At 46.6% G+C, this 26,058-nt stretch overlaps 2 protein-coding genes across 5 annotated transcripts in view; one reads left to right on the forward strand and one right to left on the reverse strand.

Annotated features, from left to right (window-relative positions):
• The window catches only part of LOC119005648 (sodium bicarbonate cotransporter 3-like), a 41,026-nt gene that overhangs the window by 4,500 nt on the left and 10,468 nt on the right, over positions 1 to 26,058 (reverse strand). For 2 of the 4 annotated variants that reach the window (XM_037073457.1, XM_037073459.1), the window contains 16 exons: positions 20,158 to 20,239; positions 19,423 to 19,563; positions 19,199 to 19,337; positions 18,335 to 18,495; positions 17,622 to 17,810; positions 13,456 to 13,571; positions 10,218 to 10,375; positions 10,017 to 10,104; positions 8,999 to 9,145; positions 8,775 to 8,878; positions 8,505 to 8,679; positions 8,294 to 8,427; positions 1,865 to 2,110; positions 1,667 to 1,772; positions 1,187 to 1,348; positions 577 to 690 (listed from right to left, as the gene is read on the reverse strand). In XM_037073457.1, the coding sequence (XP_036929352.1) occupies positions 577 to 690; positions 1,187 to 1,348; positions 1,667 to 1,772; positions 1,865 to 2,110; positions 8,294 to 8,427; positions 8,505 to 8,679; positions 8,775 to 8,878; positions 8,999 to 9,145; positions 10,017 to 10,104; positions 10,218 to 10,375; positions 13,456 to 13,571; positions 17,622 to 17,810; positions 18,335 to 18,495; positions 19,199 to 19,337; positions 19,423 to 19,563; positions 20,158 to 20,239 (2,262 nt within the window). Of the gene's footprint in view, positions 1 to 576; positions 691 to 1,186; positions 1,349 to 1,666; positions 1,773 to 1,864; positions 2,111 to 8,293; positions 8,428 to 8,504; positions 8,680 to 8,774; positions 8,879 to 8,998; positions 9,146 to 10,016; positions 10,105 to 10,217; positions 10,376 to 13,455; positions 13,572 to 15,017; positions 15,360 to 17,621; positions 17,811 to 18,334; positions 18,496 to 19,198; positions 19,338 to 19,422; positions 19,564 to 20,157; positions 20,240 to 24,125; positions 24,446 to 26,058 lie in introns of those variants that run through there. The other 2 variants (XM_037073460.1, XM_037073458.1) reach the window with 2 other exon arrangements.
• LOC119005650 lies at positions 2,124 to 7,119 on the forward strand. The gene is made up of 8 exons (XM_037073462.1): positions 2,124 to 3,161; positions 3,475 to 3,525; positions 3,808 to 3,936; positions 4,459 to 4,738; positions 4,990 to 5,078; positions 5,173 to 5,223; positions 5,366 to 5,494; positions 6,369 to 7,119. Exons 1-8 carry the CDS (start codon positions 2,933 to 2,935, stop codon positions 6,650 to 6,652), a joined length of 1,242 nt encoding a protein of 413 aa, XP_036929357.1. The 5' UTR covers positions 2,124 to 2,932; the 3' UTR covers positions 6,653 to 7,119.

Below are 26,058 nucleotides of genomic sequence, written 5' to 3' on the forward strand. Positions count from 1 at the left end.
CGACTCTCTTCACTGTTCCTCTCATCGATCCGTCCAATGTTCGAGGCTTCTGCTGCGTCAGTACAGTAACATCACGCTCCCCTCCAACACAAACACAGCAGCTGATAAAGCGACGCCCTCCGACCTGTTACCTCACGACCCACAGCGCCAGCACGCCAACATCTGACCCTCAACATCTGGAAACTCACTCTGCCCTAAAACGTGTTCAGTCCTGCATATCTTCAGTTTGTCTTTCAATACTTCAATTTATTTTTTACTCGACCACGAGGGGAAATTCCCGTCCCAGCAGGGAGCAACTGCGTAAAGAACAGTGTGAATTCAAACGTCATAAATTAATCATTAAAGATGTGCCGAAGAACGTTTCTATGAAGTTAAATTAGAAGGTAGAAAGTCCAGACAGACGTCAGCAGCCTCTCAGCTCACATAATAAACACGCTTCATGTCATTATTAATAAATTAAACTATAACCTTCCCTCACGTTAAAGCCTCCAACAGATATTTTTCCAAGTTATCATGTCGAGGTCCGAAAGTCCAGAACACATCCACAGATCAGAACAGAACCGGAGGCGGTGTTACCTCGAAGCGGTCGGGTACGTTGAGTTTGGGTGTCGGAACTCCAACCAGATAATCCACCAGCACCATGATCATGATGGTCAGGAAGACGGCGAAGTCACTGATGGACGATCGAACCTGCAGACACCAAATCACCTGATCAACATCCACCAACACTGAACCAACGAGACCCGACTGGTGATTTAACCGACAGGATGAGTACTGCAGAATATTTAGATCGTAATCCTGCTCGTCTTCATCAACTGAGACTTAAACAACAAGACACACGTCAGGCTGGATTTACTGCAGTCCAACGACTGAACCTTTAAATATTTAGTTAAAAAAAGTTTGAAATCACTGAATTGATGGGAGCTGATACAGAAAACACCTGTGAGACTGATGTAAAATGTATTTAATTGCTTATTTTACGTCTTGTCGATTGAACATGTCACATGTGAGTTTTAGCAGAACAGAATAACTCTTAAACCAACGAAATAACTTTTTATTTCCAATCATTTCATTAAAACATGAATACATGTAAATAACAGGAAGGAAAACCTCAGTCACGCCTCTGGACCCTCAGATTAAAGATCAGATGTGACAGAAGATGGATGTGTGTGTGACGGATACGCACCCTGGTGGGGAAATATCTCTTGGTCTTGAACTGTTTGAGGAAGGAGGAGAGGAAGAAGGTGGTGAAGAAGAGGATGACGGACCAGAAGAGGACGTCGGGGACGAAGGGGCCGTCATGGTCGCAGGCCGAGCCGACGAACTCGCCGCGTAGATCCACACAGTCCTGACGACAGACAGACAGACAGACAGACAGAGTGATGGGCTGCAGCTCCTCTGACGGCCACCAGAGGCCGCTGTGATCCGACTGTTGAAGTGAACAGGAAAACCTCCAACTTCTCTCGTTAAACACACTGAATGTTCGTCTGCTGTTCTCACTCGACTTGAGCCAAATATTATATCACTGAGAACACCGTGCAGTCTGTTCTCAGATCAGATCTGTTTTAACTGATGAAGTAAAATCATCACTGACATGGTGTGTGTGTGTGTGTGTGTGTGTGTGTGTGTGTGTGTGTGTGTGTGTGTGTGTGTTCTCATGTCGGACCTTCACACTCAGCTGGTCCCACTGGATGCTTTCTGACGTCAGGTTCTGTTTGCTCCACATCTGTTGGACCTCAGCGGAGGCATTGGTGGGTGGAGAACACTGACACCTGCAGCGACCCGAGAGGCAGATACCATCAGAATCAACACGACTCTCTTAAACCATGGAAAACAAGTCTGCAGCAGTCGGGTCGGGTCTTACGTGTAGAAGGTGAGGTTGTCCAGCTGGTTGTGCATGTTGATGGGGTAAAGCTCCCCGAGGTGCACCAGCTTCTCCAGAGCCTCGTAGATGAAGATGATGCAGATGAGGGCGGCGAAGGCCTCCTCGGTGAAGCGCGTGATGTAGCAGACCAGAGAGCTGGCGTCGGTGGCGACCAGCACGAGGCAGAGGAAGGCGGTCCAGAGTCCGATACTGGTCCGCAGGGACAGGTAGGACAGACCGTAGTCACTGAGGACAGACAGCATGGGACAGTGAGACAATGATGGTTTTCAATGCACAGGAAGTCATGTCAGTATGTCGACGTCGAAACAAAGAAAGGACACAAGCAGCGTGGGATCATGGGAGATGTTCCACTGCAGATTAAATGTCTCTGTGACTCTCCGAGGTGTGTTACAGTTTCATCTCCTCAGACTTCCTGAAGTTACAGATGGACTCTGGTGTTCTGACATCAGGTCAGACGTTTGACTTATTACATCTCTAACTCTGTTGTCTCTGCTGATGCTTTTATTTAAAATCATCCGTCAGCTCTTTGATTGTCTCGGACATGAATTTCACTTCAGTTGTCACTAAATCAACTCGCTGTGACATGAACGTTCCTTCAGACACTGAAAATGTTAGTTATAGTTATATTCTAAAGTTATATTCTATAAAACAGAAGCCAGACGGGAGCTCTCTCTCGTTTCACCTCATGTCCACTTCAACTACTAACACGAAGACAAAAGACAACGAAGCAGATTTCTCACATGTTCAAACGTTATCTGAGCTCAACATTCACACTCAATGAAACACAGTCAGACTGGTGCAGTAACAATCAGGATGATGTGATCAGAGAACCAACAAGATTATAAATCCAATCAATACATTGAGTCACGGCTCAGCTGCTCGCCACCTTTTATCCAACGTCCTCTGTTGGAGCAGAAACTCTTCCAGGCAGGACAGAATGAACAGACTGTTCTGAGATCAGCTCAGAACTTTGACTTCATTTTAAAGAGAGATACCATCAGCAGAGCTGCTTTAGGCTGCAGATCAGTGATCAGTGTTATCAGTCTGATGTACAGAGTCAACACTGACCCGAGGCCATCGACCACACAGGCTCTCTATATAAACCAGAAGCCCCTCTGTCCTCTTCTGTCCATCAACATGTCTCGGTGTCTCCCCGTCCTGCTGCTGTTGGCCCTTGCCTGTCTGGCCCGGTTCGGTTCAGCTCAGCCCGTCGACAGTCTGGCCGAGCTGAAGCGGGTGCAGGCCGGTCTGGAGGAGCTGAAGGCCGAGAGACGAGGTAAGAGACGCACCTGGACACGTCAGGACACGTCACCTGCAGACCGACGAGGCTGCTGCTGATGCTCTTCAGCCGATCAGATGAGACAGAAACAGGCAGAGACATGAACATGAAGGTGTTAAAGGAGCAGTTCACAACATCAGATGTCTCCATGCAGCTCGTCTGTGGGCTGAGACTTTCAGACAGAAGAGTTCCTGACGCTCTTTATTCTGCAACTCAAACAGGAGACACGTGAAGCTCCACGAGTCTCGTCTGTCAGTCACTTTTAATGTTCCGCATGTTTTCAGTTGTTCTTCTCTTGGTTTGTTTTCAGCGATGACGGAGCGTCTGGATGCAGCTGAGAGGGAACTGAAGAGAGTGAGAGGTAGATAAAGAACGTAACGTCTAAAATACTGACACACAGTCATGACATGATGTAACTGCTGACGCATGCTGGAGCTGAAAATGACTCACTTTCATCTGTTAATGTGGCGCCGCCTCAGGTACTTTAAAGGAGCAGTCTGTAGTTAATGAGCAGAGAAAGATCCTCATTGGCTGATTTCTTTTCATCAACACCTCATATATAATGTTTTAAATATTAATTCTGCAGCTGCTCCTCCCAGTGAAGTTTTCACAGGACTTGACTTTCTCATTTTCTTTCGGACAGAAACACCTAAGGTTGCGTTTGCGGCCTCGCTGGGTTCCAACGGCCTCATGAAGACGACCACTGGCAACAAAGACCTCGTCTACAGGGACGTCCTGACCAACGTGGGCGGGGCTTACAACGCTGAGACAGGTGAGACCCATAATCAGGTGTCCATTAAAGGGGAGACGCTACAGGTGAATATATAATCTCAATAGGATGCTTCCCAGTTTGTTGCTCACATTAAAACAATTATTTTAATTACATGTTTCATTAAATTTTAAGTTAAATATGCAAATGAGACCTTAAAAGTAAATACGCACACAGTAGCATAAATGAGCAAAACATAAATCTGGACAAAAATAAACATTTTGGACAGATTCTGTCCACTAATCTGACAGAAGGACACGTCAGGCACAATAATCCATCAATGAATGAATTAAATTGTCTTGACTTAAATTTAGTGTAAAATCAAATAAATCTCCAGAAATGTGTCTGTGCTGCTGGAGGTAAACAGCAGGACGAGAGGAAGACGATATCACACCTGTGGATCGAACAGGTCCTGACACCTGTCAAGTATCAGCACCGTCTGTTGGGCCTGTCTGAGGGAGCCGACTCCGTCATGTCTCATGTTTCACCCTCGGCTCCTCGTCACGCCTCCTCTTCCTCCTCCAGGTGTGTTCACAGCACCGATCCGTGGAGTCTACTACATCCGCTTCACAGCCAACAGTCCCACCAACTTCCCCATGAGCGCCGTTCTCTACAAAAACAACGCAGAGATCCAGCTGATCGCCCACGAGCAGACGTCCGGTGAGGGCAGCGACACGGCGTCCAACGGCGCCGCCCTGCTGCTGGAGGCGGGCGACCAGCTGAAGATGGTGCTGTGGCACAACACTCAGATCTGGGACAACAGCAACCACAGCAGCACCTTCAGCGGCTTCCTGCTCCTCTCCATGTGAGCCACCGCTGACACTACTAATCATACCATGACCCGACTACTAACGTTACTGACTACTGCTAACCACCAACCACCTCGTCTGTGTGACACTGGTCATGACAAAGTGACACACTAGAACGTGGTACTGATGACACTTGACTGCAGTTGTGGGTCAGATTAAACTACTGAAGGTTCTTCAGCAGCATGTATCACATGTGGGAGTCCACAGTGAGTCCTGAAGACGGACTGTGTGTCTCTGTGTGTTCCAGGGTGGACGAGCCTCCAACAGAGGACAGTGAAGACGTCCAGCTGAGGACCCTGCAGGAGTCTCTGAAGCAGCTCCAGAGTGAAACTCAGAGTAAGACTCCATGTGACACTCACCACCAATGAAGGTCACGTGGTTGTCCAGCAGCGGTGGGATCGATCAGCTGATGGTGGTTTTGTGTCTGTAGGTGTCAAACAGAGACTGGAGGCCACGGAGCAGGAGCTGAAGGTGATGAGAGGTCAGTCCAGTCGCAGCTTTAACAGGGACGGACATGTTTCACTGACATCGTGAGCGTTAATCGTTAGCGGGCTGCACTCAGGCCCACAGTGAGCTTCTGGCTGATCTTTGTGATTATTTGTTCTGGTTGGTTTTTCCTTCAGAGGTACCGAAGGTGGCCTTCTCAGCTTCTCTGGGAGGTAACGGGCTCCAGAAGACGACGTCAGGAAACAAAAATCTCATCTACAAAGACGTCCTGACCAACATCGGACAGGCGTACAGCTCTGAGACAGGTCAGAGACACAAACATGTCCAACATGTCCCTGCAGCTGTAACAGCTGTTCATGTAGCTCACATGTAGATATCAGATTCACACTGAGTGGACACGTCATCACAACTCCTCCACCGTTAAATCTGACTTCATCAGGACGCAACGAAATCATTTGTTTTCCACAGAGAGCTGCAGGATGATGAATGTCTGTAGCTAACTGACGTTAGCATCTCTCTGGTTCCTCTGTGGGGTCACTGAACTGAGTTCTGAACCGACCAGGTTCTGTTGATCCAGATAACCTCCACAGATGAACTCCACTCTGTGATGTGTGAAGCTACATTAACTGTGTAGCAGTAAGAAGCTAATGTTAGGCTACAAACAGACGACATCACGGTCACATGACTGAAACGTCTCCACCACTAAGAGTCTTACTGCACAATTACTATCCAGGTTTTCTATAAACTGATCAGTGTACAAGTTGTAAAGTCAGAGTTAGAACAGTGTGGAACTAAAGTGGCCTGTAAAGACGGACGAGTGAGTAGATGAGTCTCCGTGTTGCTGTGAGGACGTTTAATGTCCCCGACAACCTCTGTAGTCTCATTCAGACACTTGTTAGCAACCGCTAACTGTTGTTAGCACATGAAGAGCTTCAGGATTAAACTGTAGGACACTGATGATGGCAGGCTTGGGCCTTGGCAGAGGTATGCTCTCTACTCCTGCTCTTATTAAAACAACAGAATGCAGCTGCTGTGATCTGGAAGTTGCCTCACCGCAATTTTCGATGATATTTTGATCATCAGTGCAGTTAAAATATCACCCAGACGTCTTTTTCCTTGTGTGTTACTTATTTTGTCCTCTCTCACCTGCCGTATGTCTTGTGACCTGTCCTCCTCCAGGTGTGTTCACAGCACCGATCCGTGGAGTCTACTACATCCGCTTCACAGCCAACAGTCCCACCAACTTCCCCATGAGCGCCGTTCTCTACAAAAACAACGCAGAGATCCAGCTGATCGCCCACGAGCAGACGTCCGGTGAGGGCAGCGACACGGCGTCCAACGGCGCCGCCCTGCTGCTGGAGGCGGGCGACAGGCTCGCCATGCAGCTGTGGCACAACACTCAGATCTGGGACAACAGCAACCACCACAGCACCTTCAGCGGCTTCCTGCTGTTCCCCATGTGAGGACCAACATGTGACACTCGACTCTGAACGTTCACCTCCCTGTTGGTGTTGAATTTCTTCTACTCTAACTGACCTGGTGACTGATTCATTATGTCGGCTCTGAATAAAAACTGTGGAAATCATCACTGACTGTATGATTCTGATGTTTCTGATGGTTCTGATGTCGGCTCACATTATGTGTTTATTACTATTAGATGTTAACTGCAGGCGCTGACGTGTCTCTGACGTCCACATGGAAGTGTTTTGGTTTTAAAGAGCGTATAACGTATAACAGTGTGATATAATCTGGTGGGAAATGGAGCAGGTTGGAAAAATAAGGATTTTATGTGAGTGTTACACAACATTTAGTTATTCTAAAAAACATTTTTAATCCACAGACAAAAAGAGTCAAACAATAGAAAAGTGCAGCTCATGAAACAAACACAATCTGACTGAAGCCAATTAAAGTTCTGATCCCAAAACCCAGAAATCTGGATAATCTCAGAGCTCTTTGTCTCCATGAGGAATAACACAGCCTGCATGTCGCCTTCAGCTCTGATTTTACAACATAAAAAAAACCCAAACACATAATCTCATTATTGAGGACATTAATGACCATTTTAATTCTCAGCAGTCTCCTGCAGGGGGCGTCACAGCTCAACACAGCAACAGAGAGTCCATGAGCAAAACCACAAGTATTCTAGTTCTGTGGTTCAACACAATGATGTAAAAATACTCTAATACCAGTAAAAGTCCTGCATTCAAACTGTATCTGAAGGAGTCGCTGCAGCAGACGAGCTCAGACATCAAACTAACAGATCGACGTGAAACTTCCTCACTGACAATAAGAAATACCAGATCAGACACTTTATGATTAAATATGCAAATTACACTTGTAATAAAAAAACTAAAGAGATCGAGAGACTATAATAAACAACTCAATGGGGATTTTGAAGGTTTTCTGTCCACCAGTCTGACAGAAGACAAGTTACAGAAGCAACATCTGAAACGACACCATCCACGTATGAAACACCAGATTCTGACTGCGACACAAAGGAAACGTGTCCTGGTTCTGCTGGGTCATGGTTCTGCCCGCTCACCTTCTCCAGGTAACAGTGGAGCAACATGAGCAACTGGAGACTGATGGAGGAGAAGAAGGAGGTGAAGAGGAGAAGATGTTGATCTGTGTCTCCTCTCAGCACCGACACCTGAGACGCTTCAGAACCACCGATCTACAGAACCTGTGACTCATGACTGTTCACAGCACTCACATCACGTTCTAGACACACTGAGGTTCTTGTGGCTGGTTCTGGCTTTGGACAGTAGCCAGGCTGCTAGCTGTAGCATGCCACTAACGTTGGGAGTGGAGTCTGAGAAGCTGTGTGTTTCTGTCCTCAGAACAGAAGCTCCATGTGGGTTCAGTATCAGCAGTAAAAGTACTTCATACTGTGTACAGTTACACATGGCAGCCGGTGCAGGTCGACAACCGGACGGACGAGATTCTGAAGCACACAACTGTGACCAAACCAAAGGTGAGCAAACATCTGGACCAGAACATCTCAGGTAAATTCAGATCACAGCTGATGAGGACAGAGTGCCACAGAGCACTGGCGGCTCCACTACCAGGGATTTATGGGTAATGAGTCCAACAACCTGACTCACCTGCAGAACTTGAAGAGGATCTTCTCAAAGACCAGAACCGGACCGGTGCTGCCCAGGATTGTGAGAGGCTGACCAGCAAACAGAGAGTAGGCCACGCCCGTCAGAGACGCCCCGAACAGAGACTCAATGGCACTCTACCAGAGAGAGAGAAGACGGGTTAGTTCAGGCGGCGCCGTCAGGAGGAGAATCATCCCGTCAGCCGGCTGCTCACTATGTTTCCTTTGGTGGCTTCGCCCAGCAGGCCTCCGAACGTGATGACGGGCGACATGCAGGCACAGTACAGGAAGAGGACGGACGCCAAACACTGCAGGCTGACGGCGTCTCTGATGTCGCTCCACAGGAAGGGAACTTTCCTCCGAACGTCGTTCACCAAACCACCAAAGATCCTGACGGACAGAGGACCCACTCTCTCCTCAATCATGACTCTGTTTTCATTCAGAACAACTCACACAGAAACCTCTCACAGTCCTGTCAGACTGACCTCCCCGTCCTCTGCAGCTCCGGTCCCGTCTGATGCTCCGCCTCCTTGACGGTGTCAGAGCCATGGGCGGAGCCATTCGGCACGGACGGCATTTTTCTCTTCTCCTGCAGACGGACAGAAGACGAAGACACGGTACTGAACTCAGATCAGACAGGACTAACATCAGAGATCCTCGCTGACTGACAGGAGGAGGTCTGGTGTTGCTGGAGGAGCGGCGGGTTCACCTGAGACGGAACGCTCTTCGGGGGCTCGATGCGGATGCTGGGGTCCCACTCACCCGGAGGAAGCACCATGACTTGATCCAGGAACTCATCGATCCCTGACAGCAGGTCGTTCCTGTCTTTCGCCTTGTAGGCAACATCGTGGAAAATCTACCAGAGAGAGAAGAAGCTGCTGCTCACCTGGAAACCTGTACAGCAGCACGGTCGTGTAGACGAAGACGCTGAATATAAAACATCAAATGTGACTGAAATAATGACGTCAGAAATGATGAAGGACGACAGACGAGCAGGAAAAACACCAGGCCGACTGGACCCTGCTGACGTCTCACTGCCTGTTACTGTCTGCTTTTAGTCCACTTTTACTACTTCATGTGTTTCATGTTAATTCAAAGAGTAGTGATGAAACTGGAGGACACGTCTCAGTTCTTACATGCATCACAAATAAACTGCAAACTTAAAAATTTGTAAAATTTGAAGCTAAGACTGAAGTACAAACTGCAGTTCCTCTAACGGCCACTTGAGGCTCTGACAGCAAGTCCCAGTTACAGAGTCCAACTCTACAGCAGGAAGAAACACTACCAGCTGGTTCTGTTGATCCATTCATGACCACTTTTATGCAACTCAATGGTTTCAATTATAATATGGCTTAATGTTATGTGCAATTAGGGGCGTGGCCTCTTTGAGAGACATCTTACTGTTAGCGTTAGCCTGCAGCAGCTGCTGGAGCTGAAGAGCTCTGCAGGAGTAAACACTCAGAATTGAGAAGAGCCGTTTGTTTTTTTAACTTTAGGATTAGAAAGTGGATTTCTCTTCATGGTGTCCGCTGTAACGGGCTGTGGAGCTGCTGACATCCACTGTTAGTTCTGTTCTTCTGGATCTGATGTGTGAGAGAGACTTCTGACACGTTACCTCGGTGAAGTCGTCACATTAAACCTTCAGCTCCGGCTGTGTTTGTTTTTTTAATGAGCAACTTAGCGTCCCTGAGAGTGTCGCGGCTGAACTGATCCCTCTGTTGTCTCACCTCGTCTGTCATCAGAGTGGCCATGGAGCGTCCGATCTCATGGTACTGTGGACCTTTTCCAAACGGGCCGAGCAGCAGGAAGAGAAACCTGGACAGACAAGAAAACATGAAGACAGTCAGAGACAAATCCAGTCAGACTGGTCAGAAATGAGCAAAGAGATAAATAATGTGTGTGTGTGTGTGTGTGTGTGTGTGTGTCACCTGGTGGGCACTGGCACCTCAGTGAGGCCTGTCAGCAGCATGGCGGGGGCGAGTCGGACGAAGGCGATGATCGGGCGCTCCAGGAAGTCGACTTCACCCACAAGGACGTTGGAGGCTTCAGCCCCAGGAGGGATCTTCTTCATGAAGTTCATGTCCACCTGACACACACACACACACACACACACACACACAATCAACCACACTCCATGACCTCACCATGAACACTGTAGCCTGTAGGGGGCGCTGGCAGCAGTTTAGTCCTCCTGTCACAGCTCAGGTGAGGAGTGTTCTCAGGTAACAGCAGCAGGTTAAGTTTCCTCTGATCTGATCTCAGAGTCAGTCAGAGAAAACACTTTGTATCTGTGTGCTATCATCAGCTGATCCTTTACATTAAATACACAGATTATAAAGGTCCCAAACTGTAGAGGGTGAGACTTCCTGTCCTGCAGGTGTGTGTGTATAAATACACTCAATCCTCAGAGAAATACTTGGTCTGTTTTCAGAAACTGACTTTAATCGAGTCATCAAGACTTCTGTAACATTGTGATGTCACAAGTGTAAAGTCTCCGCCCTCAGTGCCTGCTCAGGCCTGTGAGAGCTGACCAATCAGAGCACAGGGGGCTGAGCAGGAGCTGCAGTAAAGGACAGTGAGGTAATAATGATTTTGAGCATCAAAGCATGTAAACATATTCTACTTGAGGCTCTAAACAAAAGTATGAATCTGGAGGTGAGCATCATGTGGGACCTTTGATGAAGACGATCCTTTGAGAAGCTGATCTGTAGCTTTCAGTCACATCACATGATCTTCCTCAGCAGATGGAGTAAGACAGTGAGTTAGTGATCTCTGATGAAACAGGAGTTCAAGCTCTTTTTAATTTCAACTGAGAAGCAGAGTTTTAAAAAGACCACATAAGAAAGCCTGCGTCCACAAAGTGTTGTTCTCAGCTGCTTCAGATGAAGACGGAGCGTCTGCAGCACCGACCCTGTGCAGCTGCTCTCTCCTCTCCATAAATCTGCTGGTGTTGTCACCGTTGCTCTTCATCGATCAGATTGGTTGGGACTCGTTTCCAAAGTTTTTATTCTTTTTAAGTTTTAACATTTGGTTTTGAGGTCTGAGAGTAAAATGTTCTGAGCAGTGAAGACGGACCATGAAGGTCTTAAACTGATATCTGTAGGCACATGAAGGACGTCTTCTCCATCATCATCATCATCATCATCGTGTCATACAATCCAAGGACAGATTGGTGGTTAAATTATTATTTTACAGCTGATAGATTGTTCTGGTATCGGCCCTGTAATCCAACATCTGTCTGCCACAGTGTCACTGACGACATCATGATTCAACACAAACATTCAAACTAAATTAACACAACGTTCAACAAATCGAACAACAAATCTGACTCTTCACCACGACACACTGAAACAACACAGCAGAGTCAGCGTCACTCCGACCTCACTGAGCGACACAGACAGCCAGGACACAGCGCATCACCACAACACAGGCCACTGATTGGTCGACAGCCGGTGACTGACAGGTGGACAGACTTACAGCGGGCTTCCTGCCGGCCGACGGCAGCAAACAAACGCAGTCGCAGTCCTGCTGAGAAACAAACGAGTCACACAAACAGCTTCTGATTGGCTGCACGACTCAGAGGTAATTGGATGATTTGTGTTCTGTAACTTCAGCTAGTGAAATTATCTGAAATATCATTTAAAGTGTTTCTGACGTTAAAGCGAAAACAAACTAAGATTCAGCCATCATGAATCTGTCCAGGCCAAATATTGAGATAGTCATTATTTCTGCTGATCGCTCGTTTAGTTAGATCGCCGAGTTTAGTTAACAGCTGTTGGAGACGACATGCAGCTTCATTCAGATCCTGATCCTCGTCTTTGGCTGAGTCTCAGTTCAGGTCTGCATCCTTCAGAGGAGCATCTGAAGTCTGTCCCCGTCTGAAGGCTCCTCCAGAGGCTCCTTCTGCTCCTCCAGACGCTCCTTCTTCTCCCTGTTTCTGGAGGATGCACTGCTATGATCCATCGTGGCCTCACATATCCCAAGATTCTTTGTGTGCCCGAAAAAGAAGAAAGAAAGAGAGAAAATGGCGACATCGCATGGCGTGGATCGTAACTTTCGCGAGCCTGGGCAGCAGAAATCATGACGTAAGGGTAAAACATCTAGACCGTCAGATTTAACAACAGCTGACCAGGTTAACAAGGTCTCTGAAGGACTCGCCTTCACAGACCACAGAGGCCGAGTCCTTCAGAGGACGCAGACCTGAACTGAGACTCAGCAGCCGTCGCCTGCTTTCAACCTGAAAGCTGCCGTATGTCTTAGAAACTACGTCCTCCCTGTCCGTCTGTTTAAGCACTGCGGGAATTTTCTTTTCAAAATAAAAGTCTGAACATGTCATAAAGTAACTGTTCAATATTCAATATTGTGAAAAATATCTAGATATTGGATAAGATCTGATATCAGCTGTGACTGTTGTTGTACTGTGATTCTGATTGACATGTTGGAGTTGAAAGTTAATAAATCAACATAGTGATGAGACTGTGGCTGCAGGAACCACAGCAACGCTCCAGGTCGGGTTCTCAACCGGGTTCAGCAGGTCCGACCAGGATACAACACAATACATGAAACCCAAATGTTGGTGTGTGTTAGTGTGTGTGTTAGTGTGTGTGTGTTTGTCTGCTCTGTGTTATGATATAAAATCACTTCATTTTATCCTGTCAGACATTTGGAGCACATGAATTCTTGAGTTATGGTCAAAGTGTGTGAGGTCACAGTTTGACCTCCAAATCTACACCAGCTCATCTATGAGTCCATGACAATGTTTGTGGCTAATTTGAAGAAATTTCCTGAAAGATTTCCCCTTCATGAGGAAACAGCACATCATAAACACACGCTGACCGGATTCTGAGTCCAGCAGGTCGTCTTTAAACACCAGAACCAGAGGCGTTCAGTCGACCAACGTGTCAGACAAGAGAAAGCAGAAATGTTCACATTTGAGAGGCTACGACCATGAAAAGTTTTGCATTCTTGCATAAAACTTACATATTACTTACTGATATTTAAAATGGTTGCCAACGTATCGCTTCTGTTTGAGAGGCTGATCACTAATAGACTCATTAATTCAGCCAACTTACATCTCACATCATCACCTCACATGATGAAGGACGTCACACTCACTACGTTAGTCTTCCTGGATGTTTAGAAACCCAAAGCAGCAGCAGCCGTTACCTTACTGAAGTCCACGGTGCTGTTCTCCCGGCTGCTGCTGTTGCCGCCGTTGACACGACTCTCGCTGGTCTTGCTGTCGAGGTTTCCTGGAGCTGAATGAGGGGACGCCAGCAGACCTGCAGAGATGGAAAGGTGTTAGTAAAATGAGAGGAGCTCTGATCAGCCGTGACAGAAACATCGTGACGTGCTTTCACGATCAGGAAACATTCTGATGACATACAGGTATATCATTATTGTTGGTGCAGCTGCAGCAAATGCAACTGCCTCATTTCTGTTCACCTCAGAGTTGAAAAAACACTCGACACGTGTATTTCATAAGACGAGGACGAGTAGATCACCAGTTGAAAACAACATTTTGCACATTGTGTATTTCCCTCAGAGTGATGACGAGCAGCAGCACCGGACACATCTCATGTCGCCTGTCGTGGAGACGAGAGCCGACAGGAACAGTCAGCCTCCGTCTTCCTGGAGATTTGACAGAGCAGCGCAATGAAAGTGAGATTTATAGGGAGCCAATCAGAACGCTGATGGTGTCATCACTCTGTAGGGAACAGTTCCTTCATAATAATAAGTTTTCTTTCATCAGTCTCGTTTTCTCTCGGCTGCGCTCTGTCAGCACGATGCTCTGCTTCATTAGACTGCTGCCTGTTTATTTGGACTTCAGCACATTATCAGCTGTAACTCAGTAACAACAGTCAGATGATGATGCGTCAGCTCCGCCTCACACCTTATTTCACCTCTGAAGGTGAGCCAATATGAAACCTGCCTCCTGATCCGGAGCAGAGTGCCGCTCGCTGCCACTAACGATGACAGTCAGTCGTTCATTAACACTGATGAGCTGCTGCACGTGTTTCCTCACTTCACTGTCGCTCATTAGTAATGATGACGATCAGCTTTTAGAATTTAACTTTTAATTCTTTTGCATCGTTGACTCAAAGCTTCAGTTCCTCCTGGATGGTCTGGATCCATTCAGGAGGTCCAAACCTGGCGAGCAGTGTTTGAGTCTGTACATGTGACGAGGTGTAAAGACATCGTGTTTGCTTTTTTAATTTCAGTCTGTTGTCTGATAATTTGTCCCGTCTGGTGAAACAGACAAACACATCTGAACACAGACACTTAAAACCATCAGATCTATGTATATATGAGTCCATGTTAACACAACTACTGCAGGCAAACTAATCACAATACAAATGCCTCATGTAGCCACCTCAGTCTGAGAAGACTGATCCTCACTGTGAACATCGTGTGGCGTCCAGCAGGGACAGAACCAGAACAGAACCGACATGCAGACAAATTAACTTGTTTGTTCGTTAAATGATTTCAGGATTGTTGGATATCAGAACGGTCGTTGTTCAAACTAGTGTTGGAAAGATGAACAGAGACAGAATCCACAGAACCAGAAGCACAAGTGTTGTTCTGTAGAGTCGGGCCAAACTCTTTCTGAGCCCGGACCATCGTCACAGTGAAGCAGTGTCTCCTGGGAGTTGTTGTTTTACATTGTGAACTACAGATTAGTGTTTACTATGAAGCCGCCATGCAGAGTCGTGCTGACTCATATTTGCCTGAGTGACCGTGAGGATCCTCCTGCGTGTCCTCCATCCTGAACACTTCCTGTTCCTCCTCAGGGGGGAAAACCACCACCTGAGGGATCCTGGCTCCTCCCCACAGCCCCCCAGGAGCAGAGCAACGGCGTGGGGCGCTGGAGGAGGTGTGGCCTGACGGGGGAACCTCGAGGAGGGAGGGGGCAGGGCTGGGTGGGCCGGGCTCAGACAGGAAGCGGCCACGTTGGAACTGAGGGGGAGTGGTCTGAGGCGAGGAGGCGGGGCTGGGGAGGAGGCGCCCAAAGATGTAGGAGTTACGTGGGGAGGGAGGAAGGGAGAGATGAGAGGAGGACAGACCCTCCCCTGGAGAGGAGGAAGAGCAGAAGAAGAAGGTGAAGGGACGGAAACATCAGCTGGACAAGTGAACGATGCTCATGCTGGGGTCAAAGTCGACATGCAGACTGACGACACATCAGACAATCAATCTGACCGATTGTTTCATATGAAACACATCAATTAGAACCACGTCGTCATGGACACAACATCATCGTGTTTGTAAATAATAACTGATGCCTGATCAGACCTGATATCACCATCAGCTCTGAGTGATCGATCACAGTGATCAGCTCTGAATTCATCAGTTCAGTTTGTTTCATTTGCACTTTATCAACAGTGATATGTTGAGGCTTCTCTTAGTGACAAATGTACTCATTGTGAGTGGTTCTGGACAAAACTGTCTACTAAATGTAAATGTTCCAAAGAGTTTATAAAGTGTCTCCAACTCAACAACTCACTAAACTGACACATTTGTTAAGGGAGTCTGGGGACTTTCTCCACGGGGACAAAGAAGTCGCCTATATTGTTCCTGTTTAGTGTCTTTGTAACATGTGACATGTTTAGATCAATAACATGTTTCTTCTTTCATAAATGGAGTGTAAATGGTGAAATCAGTGTAAACAGTGTGTTCAAACAGCTGATCAGTGTTGGCAGGTAAGACTTTAGCACTTTAGACACAGAAGCAGACAGGCTGGTACAGACATGCTGCCACAAACTGACACTTTTTACAAGGAGACAAACAACTTCAGCTGAAACATTTAATGCTGAATTCACAACAAGGACACAATGAGTCAGAATCTGTCAGAGACACAGTTTCACTACGTTATAAAGTTTGTTTTTACTCAACAACTCTTAAAGTCACCACATTTGTTAAGGGAGTCTGGTGATGTTGTGTTACTGGTTCAGTTAAATAGTGTGTTTACAAACAGCTGCCAGATGTGCAGGTAGACATGTAATTAAGGTACAGACAGACAGACAGACAGACAGACAGACACACACACACACACACACACACACAAATGCTTCATATCTGCTGTCTGCAGGTTTCAACAGGTCGGAGCTTCAGGTAACTTCGGCAGAATTCGGACTCCGTAACAGGATTTATGAGTCCGGATATTAAAACGACGACTCATCACGCGGTGTTAGCTGGTTATTAGCTCGCTGACTTGGCAGGTCGGTTCAGGTTAGTGCTGACGGGTCGGAAACGGACCAGCCCACTGCTGAGGACAACAAACAGGCCTCCACACTGCCAGCTAATATTAAACTATATTATCAATGAATAACTTTTCATGTCACATTAGTTGTTGTTCAGGAACTCATCAAACTGAGACACTCTCATGCAGCAGCGCCACATCACGCCTCAGTCTCCACAAACACAATGACAACAGCGTTACCATGCCGACACGATGCCATGCACCAATCAGAGACCCATCATCTTGTCACTCTGTTATCTCGACCAATCGGGACAGATGAACTCTGAAACCAAACACACTGAAGAGTTCTCAGTGACAGAGCAGCAGAACTCACATCAACACGAGACGCTCTGATTCAACAGGAAACATTTAAATCTGAGAGCAGACTTATCAAAATCACAGACACATTCAATCAAATCTTCAGACAATTTGAAAAACATCATGACCGCAGAATTATATGGATCCATCTCACAGTGTCTCATCTACTGCTGGGATGTGAAACCACATCAGCTCTTTGTTGACAGTTGCTGTTAAAATAGCAGTGTGTGTTTTTTAAATCAGTGTAATTAGTGCAAGGCAACGACTGAATCAAGTCGTAGACCTGTACCTAGCTTAGCTTCCATGTTAGCAGATAGTTTGCCTCCTCGTGAGTCACAGACTGTACAGGTGGAGGCACCTCAGAAGTCTCAGCTCAGAATCAATAATTATCTTGTTTGATCTAGAAGAAGCTTTCAGCAGCAGCTGTCCTGCTGATCCAGCTTCAGTTAGTCACACAGCTCATCACAACCTTCAGAGCCTCTAACAACAGAATCTGAGACAAACTCAAGGTTCTGGTTGAGTCACGGAACCTTTCTCTCCATCATGTCGCCATCTGACCACTAAACTGTCTGGATTTACACAGAAGCACAGTTTTCTGTCACGATCACTCAGAGGTCATGATTACAGATATATTTAGACACGTATCCTCTTTTTCTGCAGCAGGATGAAATCCGTGTGATCCATCAGAACCGGGACATTAGAACCAAACCTTCCTGAAGATCTGCACAGGAATATTTCAGGAGTGAATATCAGAATGACAAGAGCTCTGCAGTCTCACCGTTGCGTTCCAGTAAATGGGGGTCGGAGTGTTTCTTGCCTATGTCAGCGAAAGATCGAACCAGCGGGATCCGGTTCCTCAAGTTCTTCTCGTTCTGATGGTGGTGACGTCTCAACATGGCCTCCCTCACCTTCTCCCGACCGCCCTCCTCCAGCTGACCGGACGCCAGCATGCTGTCAATCACCATGTCTGCATGAGAGGAGAGACGTGAGGTGAGCGGACGGACCGGTACCATCGGACACATCAGCAGTCTGCAGCCACACGTCGGATCATCGGGCTCATCAGTGCTGTGGTGGAACTGAGAACTGTTAACTGGTTCACATGAAACCTGCAGAGAAGGAACTTTTGAGTTTCAATCAGAAGATTCACTTCCGAGTTCCAAAAGGCTCGATCCTCGGTCCACTTTCATCTCAGAACATTCACATCGTATGAACAGTTGAAGAGCAGGAGCAGAGGACTGATGTCGAGACACAACAAACACTTCAAATACATATAAGTTCATGTTCAACACTGAAGACTTCTCTCTGCCTTCACACATGTTCTTATCCTTTTACTGTCTTTTAACTTTGGTCCCGTCCTCCAATTTTTCATTATCATGTCTCATGTTGTATTTGTGTTCAGTGCGTCATGTTAAAGTATTATAAATCATCCCGGACATGTATCCCAGTCAGCAGCAGCTACACCGTCTGCTCAGCGCTGGTTAACGAGCTGACCTGCGATCTCTTCGATGGTGCTGGCCCGCATGTCGAGCAGCACGGTGCCGTTCAGGATGCAGGACCGCAGCTCAAACAGACTGTGGAGGGACAGCGTGGCCACGTACGGTTTACTCCAACGTTCACCTCCGTCTTCTACGTCCTCCTCGAACTTCAGCCACCTGACGACGACAGAGAGATTTACCTCAACAAATGTCCCATATTGACTTGAAAAGTTGTTCTTTACAGCCTCTCTGAAGCGGAAACCTTCACTGTAGCTGCTAAGTTAAGAGTGTTAGCATGTCAGACTTTTAGCCTAACACTGAGCTCACCGCATGTTGAGTGGGTTTTACTTTTTGGGTGAACTGTTCCTTTAAATAAACAGACACTTCAGCCTGACTCACTGCTGCACACAGATATATGTTTTTTTGTTTGAGCTAGGATCAGAGTTTGGATCAGAGCTATGATCGAGGTTCTCTTCCTCAGCTCAGTTTGACTCGTGGTCTGAAACATCCCGGCATGAAAAGATAAAAAGGAAACACGTCTGTGAAAATCCAGCTCGGCCTCACAGGTGTAAAGTAACTCCAGTGGATTTGTGAACAAAGAGTCCTGAGGGAGGATCAACATCCTCAGGGCTCAGATCATAAATCCTGAATAAACACAGCTTTATCCTGTACAGAGAATGAAACAGAGGCCAGAGGTGTGTGAGCCGGAGTCAGGTGACTTATTATACAGACGCCATCAGATACAGCTGAGAAACTAATTACGGTAAAAATAGTTTTTAAATCATGAACAAAAACAAAGACTGGAGGAAAACAGAATGAGAGCGTCAGAGTTTCATCAGGAACAGTCTGAATATAAAGGTGGTGCGGAGTGCATCCTCACCTGGCCGTCTCCTTCCACTCCTGGAAGTCTCCGTCTCTGAAGGTGATCTCGTCCAGCTCGGTGAACAGATCGTGGGAGATGTGCTCCTCGTCTCCGTCCTCTGTCCCGAGGATGAACTGGACTCTCTGAGACGGCGTGTCTGCAGTACAACAAACCCTTCATCAGATTAATGACGTGATATCTCAGAGTGTGTGTGATTAGAAACCGTCTGAGTCTGGACGGACCGTATGTGGGTGACTCTCGTCCGTCCTCCCGGTCTGAGCGGTCCCGCCGTTTCCTGTGATGTCGGTGTCCCCGGCGATGGTGCCGCCTTCGGCTCTGTCGACCCAGAGGAACGTGAACGCCGACGTACACCGCCCTGTGACCTGACGGAGGAAATACAGTCAGAACAGCCAAGCAGGAGCGTCCACAGCGTCCGGCCTGACGTCAACATCATGAGACATCCTGTCCAAAGTGTGAACAGCTGAAGGTTCTTAACAAACGAACGACATCAACAAACACACAGAAATCACTGAACAAAGGATCATGTTCCTCATTCTGCTGACGGCAAAGTGAGTTTTTTCACCTGCAGTCAAAATGAGTTTGGTTTGATAATAACAGACATGAAGTTAATTTTCAGTTTGATAATCTGGTGATAATCTGGTGAATGTAGTTTACTGTAAACATGTCCATAATTATTCATTATCCATTATTACTAAATAAACAACTTTCTTCATAACATTTAATATTTTTATCATCCTGCATCTTCTATCACATGAAGCAGTTTAGTGTTGTTAATATAATAATGTGATTCATCACCTGATCCACTAACCTGCATCAATACAAGCTTTGATTCTGTTTGACTGTAAACACACACACACACACACACACACACACAGGCTCACTTGTTACAGTGTGTGTGTGTGTGTGTGTGTGTGTGTGTGTGTGTGTGTGTGTGTGTGTGAGAACAGCAGACTCACTCTCCAGTTCTTCTTTCTCAAAGTTGGTGTAGAGGGTGGAGCTGGTCTTCCCCTGGTCCAACACCGCCTCCTCATCGTTCCCCTGCAGCAACACATTATCATCATCTTCATCATCCTCATCATCCTCCTCATGCAACATGAACTTCTCTTTTGACGTGACCACACACACACACACACACACACACACACACACACACACACACACACACACACACACACACACACACACACACACACAGTTCCACCTGATAATAAAGACATAAAACAGGAAGTGATCACAGGGTTGGTCCCAGTGTGTCTAATGTAATAATCTTCGTTCATTAAACTGTTTATTTCCCTTCACTCTGCAGCTGCTGCCCGCTGCACACACGCAGACTATCAGGCTCCGCCCCCAGCCGGTGGGACCGCCACGACTCATTACACTGTCACCACTGATGGCAACAGGAAGTGCTCTGACAGCTGGACATCAGGACAGAACGGCCGAGAGACGACGGGAGGAAAACTTAAATCAAATAAATGTGATCGAGCAGAGAGCGTACTGCACACACACGCAGTCACACACACAGACACACACACACGCAGTCACACACACACGCAGTCACACACACGCAGTCACACACACAGACACACACACACGCAGTCACACACACGCAGTCACACACACAGACACACACACACGCAGTCACACACGCAGACACACACACACGCAGTCACACACACACGCAGTCACACACACAGACACACACGCAGTCACACACGCAGACACACACACACACAGTCACACACACACACACAGGTGGCGTGTGTCAGACAGGAAGTGCAGCTCCACGCTTGTAACTCTGAGCTCACAGCCTGCTGTCTGTTTGTACAGCAGCACGCTGACAGAACACACACACACACACACACACACACACACACACACACACACACACACACACACACACACAACACACACACACACACACACAACACACACACACACACACACGATGCTTCACATTCAACAGTGTGTTCTTCTCTGCAGGGTCGATCAGCTGGTGGAGCTTCAGGACTGACGGCATGAATCAGAACTGATACCAGTACTATTCATTGAATAGTAATCGAGTAAAAGTATTAAAGTAACTGATATTAAATCTACTTAAGCATCAGAAGTACAGGTGCAGATGTTACATGTACATGTATACTGTATACTATAGGTCAAGGGTCAGCAAACCTGCAGGACTAAACACTGGTCCTGGGCCCCAGAACACACCAGAATCTCCTCTCACAGGTTCTGTTCTGCTCCGGTTTCATCTTCACACTGCTGTCTTTGTTCTGCTGCTGCTCTTTGTTGAGCCTCTGCTCAGTCTAATGATGATGATGGCTGCGTTTACACTGTTGGGTGAACTGTTCCTTTAACGGGCCAAACACTTCCTCCTCTGCTGGATCTGAACCGGTCTCGTTAGAAGGAAACCGTCCAGGACATGTTGAACGTCCATCTCGTCTCTGCCCGGAAACCTCCGTCTCACCTCAACAGGAAGCTCCGCCCACCGCGTTCTGATGATGTCGTCAAAGTGTGATGACCGCAGTGTTATCTATGTAAGCTGTGAGTGACGACTCTTTCCGCTTCGTCCAGTTCAAATGTAGATTTCACGCTGCGTTGGACACACATTCCTTCCTTCCTGTCATCACAGCATCTGTTATCATCCCGACAGCAGGAAGTGGACAAGTGATCCCTCCGCTGCATCCGCGTCACTGCTCCCGCAGCATGAACTGATCCGAGCACAGCAGCACACGCTCGTTTGTCAAACTGTACTTGAACTCACCACTGTGTGTGTGTGTGTGTGTGTGTGTGTGTGTGTGTGTGTGTGTGTGTGTGTGTGTGTGTGTGTGTGTGTGTGTGTGTGTGCTCCTCATCTTTGTATTCTGACCTGATTTTTCTTTTACTTTAATTATTTGTATCACATTTTTGTGTGAAAGTTAAAAATGTTTGTGCTAATCTGACGGATGCTAACATGCTAACACTAACACACAGCCCTGTTTGGGAACCAATCAGACGACAGGAACAGGTGAAGCTGTCGGACACAGACAGTCTGATCGTTGGGATTTGATGACTATAAAAACATATTTAACTTTTCCTGATGTTCAGTCTGTTTACAGAGCAGCAGCAGACACTGAACCTCCAGTCAGACATTAAAGGTGTGATGCACAGACACCTGCACGGATCTGTATGTTACATGATCTGTCATCATGAAGCTGCTCTGCACACTGACGACACTCGTCTAATGTTGAAGGGCAAAGTGAGACAGTCTGGTTAGTGGAGTGTAGACACTTACACAGATCGTATGGATCAGGATCTGCGTCCACGTATGTTCTTCAGTTGTCAACGAGGAGAAAAGCAGCAGCGACCAGCATATTTCTGAAGAGCGCAATCAAATCTGAGCGTCTTTGTCTCTTAGAAATCAAACATATTTTGGATTCTCTGGTCTGTAATGACGTCGGTCAGATACACTTCAGAGCAGGCCGGAGAATCCTACGTGTTTATTCTGAAGTGTGATGGAGAGGAGTCACATGTATAAGAGCATCTGAAGAACTGCACCGGACGATCCTGAAGTTAAAACACATCGTCCCTGACTCGTATCAGAGACTCTGTCTGACGTGAGAGTGAGACGCTGAGTGGAGACGCAGCCGAGCAGCAGAGTTAACATGCTGCTGACATTCAGTTTAAAACAGTCTAAAAATAAAATCCGGTGATGATTCAGAGTCCAAGATCAGCTTTCAGATTTACTGTCCTCACATTCAGAAGGAGGAACCGTCTGGAGCGGATCGGCTGGTTCTGTTCGCCTGTTCTTGCTCTTCATGATCTGTACTTGGAAGAGTTTGGAGTCACATGGGCTGAAAATAATCTAACCACATGTGACTTCCCTGCAGAGGAAGAAGAGCTCAGATCCTCTAACAGTGAACTGCAGAGACAGACAGCTGTTCTCATCACCGACGAATCATTTTCTGAATTATCACAATAGTTGTTTGTTCTCTGGAGAACTCAACCGTCGACAGTCTGACTTCTCTACATCATGAAGTTTACTAAAAAGACGATGAACCAATGACCAGCTGACTGACTGAAATCATCACTGATTGATCTGTTGATCATGTTCTTGATTAATCAATTTATTGTTCAGTTTATAAAACGTCCTGAAATCTCGTTTTGTGCACAAAGCTCTAAAGATCTAAGATCTAACCCTGCTAAAGAAACAAGAACACATTCACATTTAAGAACCTGAAGTCAGAAAATATGAACTTCTATTATTGATCTATTATTGATTCATCTAACAGTGATCAGTGTTAATCTAATCTAATAAGTCTAGAAGTTTACTGAAAACAGTGTCGATGCAGTAAAATGCTCCGGTGTCGGATCTTTGGATTATTAGGGTTGGTGTCTGTCGCAGGTCAGCAGAGGAGTCAGTCTGTGGATTTCTTGGTCACCTTCAGCTCTGGGATTTTAAAATTCATGTCTGTGTTGTTGCATTTTCATCACATCGACTGCGTGTGGAGGTTTGTGGAGGCACTCGTGGGCTCATCTGTCACTGTCCTCGAGCTCTCTTCCTGTTTGACGCTCTGATTTCCTCAAATGTGTCATGATGAGCGACAACACGTCAGTCATGTTCTGCTGAAACTGCTCTCATCAGATCCGAGTGTCAGCTGTTAAATCAGTCGCCAACTATTCTGATAATGGATCCATTCGTCTTTTAAGGAAAGAAGAGTCTAACTTCTCTGCTGTCAGCCTGCTAAATGTGTCCTGTATGAACACAAACGTATTGTCTGGTTTATTTCCTCGTCTCTGACAGGAAACTGAAGATCTGAACAAAACACTGATCAACAAGAACAAACAGCTGAGGGATTACCAGGAGTCGAGTGGGTTTCAGTATGAGTGTAACGGCCCGACCGCACTCTGATCACATGAGACAAGAAGTGTGTGTCTTCATACGTACCAGTGACATCGCTCTGGCCACCCTCTGACTGGCAATATCTCCCCAAAAGTCTCCCATAGCAGCTCCGAGCAGCACACAGCCTCCTCAAACCAACTCTCCTCAGAGTCCAGGAACAGAAATCGTCCAAAACAAAAGAGAGCGCAGTGAAACAGCGAGCAGAGAGCTCCAGCAGCTGTGCAGCTCGAACGCAGGCCGACTATCAACAGAAACGTGTGGGTCTGCCCGTCGTCCAGGTTCAGTATGCAAATACAGCCAGCAGAGCCTCTATGATTCGGGTATTTATAGCCCAGCGTGTTGCTTCACTGAGCGTCTGTCAGAGCGAGCAGCGAGCCTGGAAGTCTGCAAACACAGCAGGAAAAAAAGAGCAAGAACAGGAGGCGGGGCGACGGGTTCCTGCTCAGAAATGTGGATGAATTAGAACCAGAGCAGGTCTGACTGTGACAGACGCTTCAGATCCTGCTGCACTTTTACACAACGCGAGACAGAAACTCACAAGTCAAGAGCAACAGGCTGCATGACTGAAGCTGCTCTGGATCGTTTCAGCAGTTTACAGAACTGCCGTCATGGTTTTACTTCTGTGAACCACAAAAACAAGAACAGCTTCCAACTTTTCACTGTGAAGCCTCTCGAATGACTTCAGCTGAGGAATTCTAATAAGAAGCAACAACAAGCCACAGCATGAGCCACCCACACACACACACACACACACACACACACACACACACACACACACACACACACACTCTCTGACAACTAACAGACCTCGACTCCTAACAGGAACAGATACAACTTTAAATGTCATGTGACAGATCTTCGGGACCAGAGTTCTGCTGAGAGGACGTCCAGTCACCGTCTTCTCTCCCACAGCGCCTCTTATATGTCACGACCTGTTTCACCTGTAACAATATGTAACTTCATCACCTGGTCTTCAACTTCATTTCCAAAGTTTCATGTTCGTTTCTACTAAAACATTCACATGAATCCAAAATGTTACGAGCAAAGACAAACTTTTTTTTTTATAAAAAAAGGTAAATTGCTGCTGATTGGCTACACCTGACTCCTCCCACCACCGCAAGAAACCAATTAATTACATTTAAATTAAACTAAATGACTGTACCAGACAGCTCTTCAGTGTATTATCATCTGTACTGTAGGAACATTCCTGTGAGCAACACTAGATCATTTAGTAACTCTGACAGAACCTCCGTCTCAGAAACAGCTGGAGATGTTGCAGAGGGTGAAGCTAACATGCTAACATTAGCCAAGATGCTGCTGAGTGAAGGAGAGAGGAATCACCTCCAGGTGCCGACACATTACTGTAGGACAAGTTTAATCTGCAGAATATTTATCTACACAGACGCTCCGCTTCTCTGCTGACCTCTGACTCTTACTAATACGTGTAATGATGATGTGTGAACTGTGGAGACTGTGAATTATTAGCTGAATCTGCAGCTCCCAGCAGCTTTACAGATCAAAGCCAGACCAAATGAGCTTCAATATTAATAATCACAATCAATAAAACAAGATCAGCTTTTATCTACACGGGTCGATAAACTAAATGAGAATCTCCTCCTGGAGGAAACTGAAGCTGCTGGTTTGACCTCGAGTTCAAATCATTTAGGATATAAAGACTCACAACATGCCTTCTTTATGATGAGCTCCAGCTCAACGTTAATCTGTCCGGACACAACGTCAACGTTCAGCTTCACTCTCAGCTCTCAGAGCAACATTTTCAGAATAAAAGCTGTAACAGCCACCAAACAGCAGATGGACTGAGAATATAGACCAGCTGGTGAACACAGTGCAGCGTTCAGCAGCTAAAGAGACAGATGTTCCCCTGACGAGGTGGTGGAGACCAAAAACTGAGCGAAAAAGATCAAAATCAAATAAATCAAAAAGAAAACTTTGAAACAAGGAAGCTCGTCAGAAAACA

Source organism: Acanthopagrus latus, chromosome 17, assembly GCF_904848185.1.
Source record: "Acanthopagrus latus isolate v.2019 chromosome 17, fAcaLat1.1, whole genome shotgun sequence".
NCBI classification, from domain to species: domain Eukaryota; kingdom Metazoa; phylum Chordata; class Actinopteri; order Spariformes; family Sparidae; genus Acanthopagrus; species Acanthopagrus latus.

What these genes read in the sequence shown, in the direction of transcription:
- LOC119005650 (XM_037073462.1), top strand. Translation starts at nt 2,933, where the DNA reads ATGTACAGAGTCAACACTGACCCGAGGCCATCGACCACACAGGCTCTC. An exon ending in GGCTTCCTGCTCCTCTCCAT is followed by an intron (nt 4,739 to 4,989) that starts GTGAGCCACCGC and finishes TGTGTGTTCCAG; the next exon opens with GGTGGACGAGCCTCCAACAG. An exon ending in GGAGCTGAAGGTGATGAGAG is followed by an intron (nt 5,224 to 5,365) that starts GTCAGTCCAGTC and finishes TTTTTCCTTCAG; the next exon opens with AGGTACCGAAGGTGGCCTTC.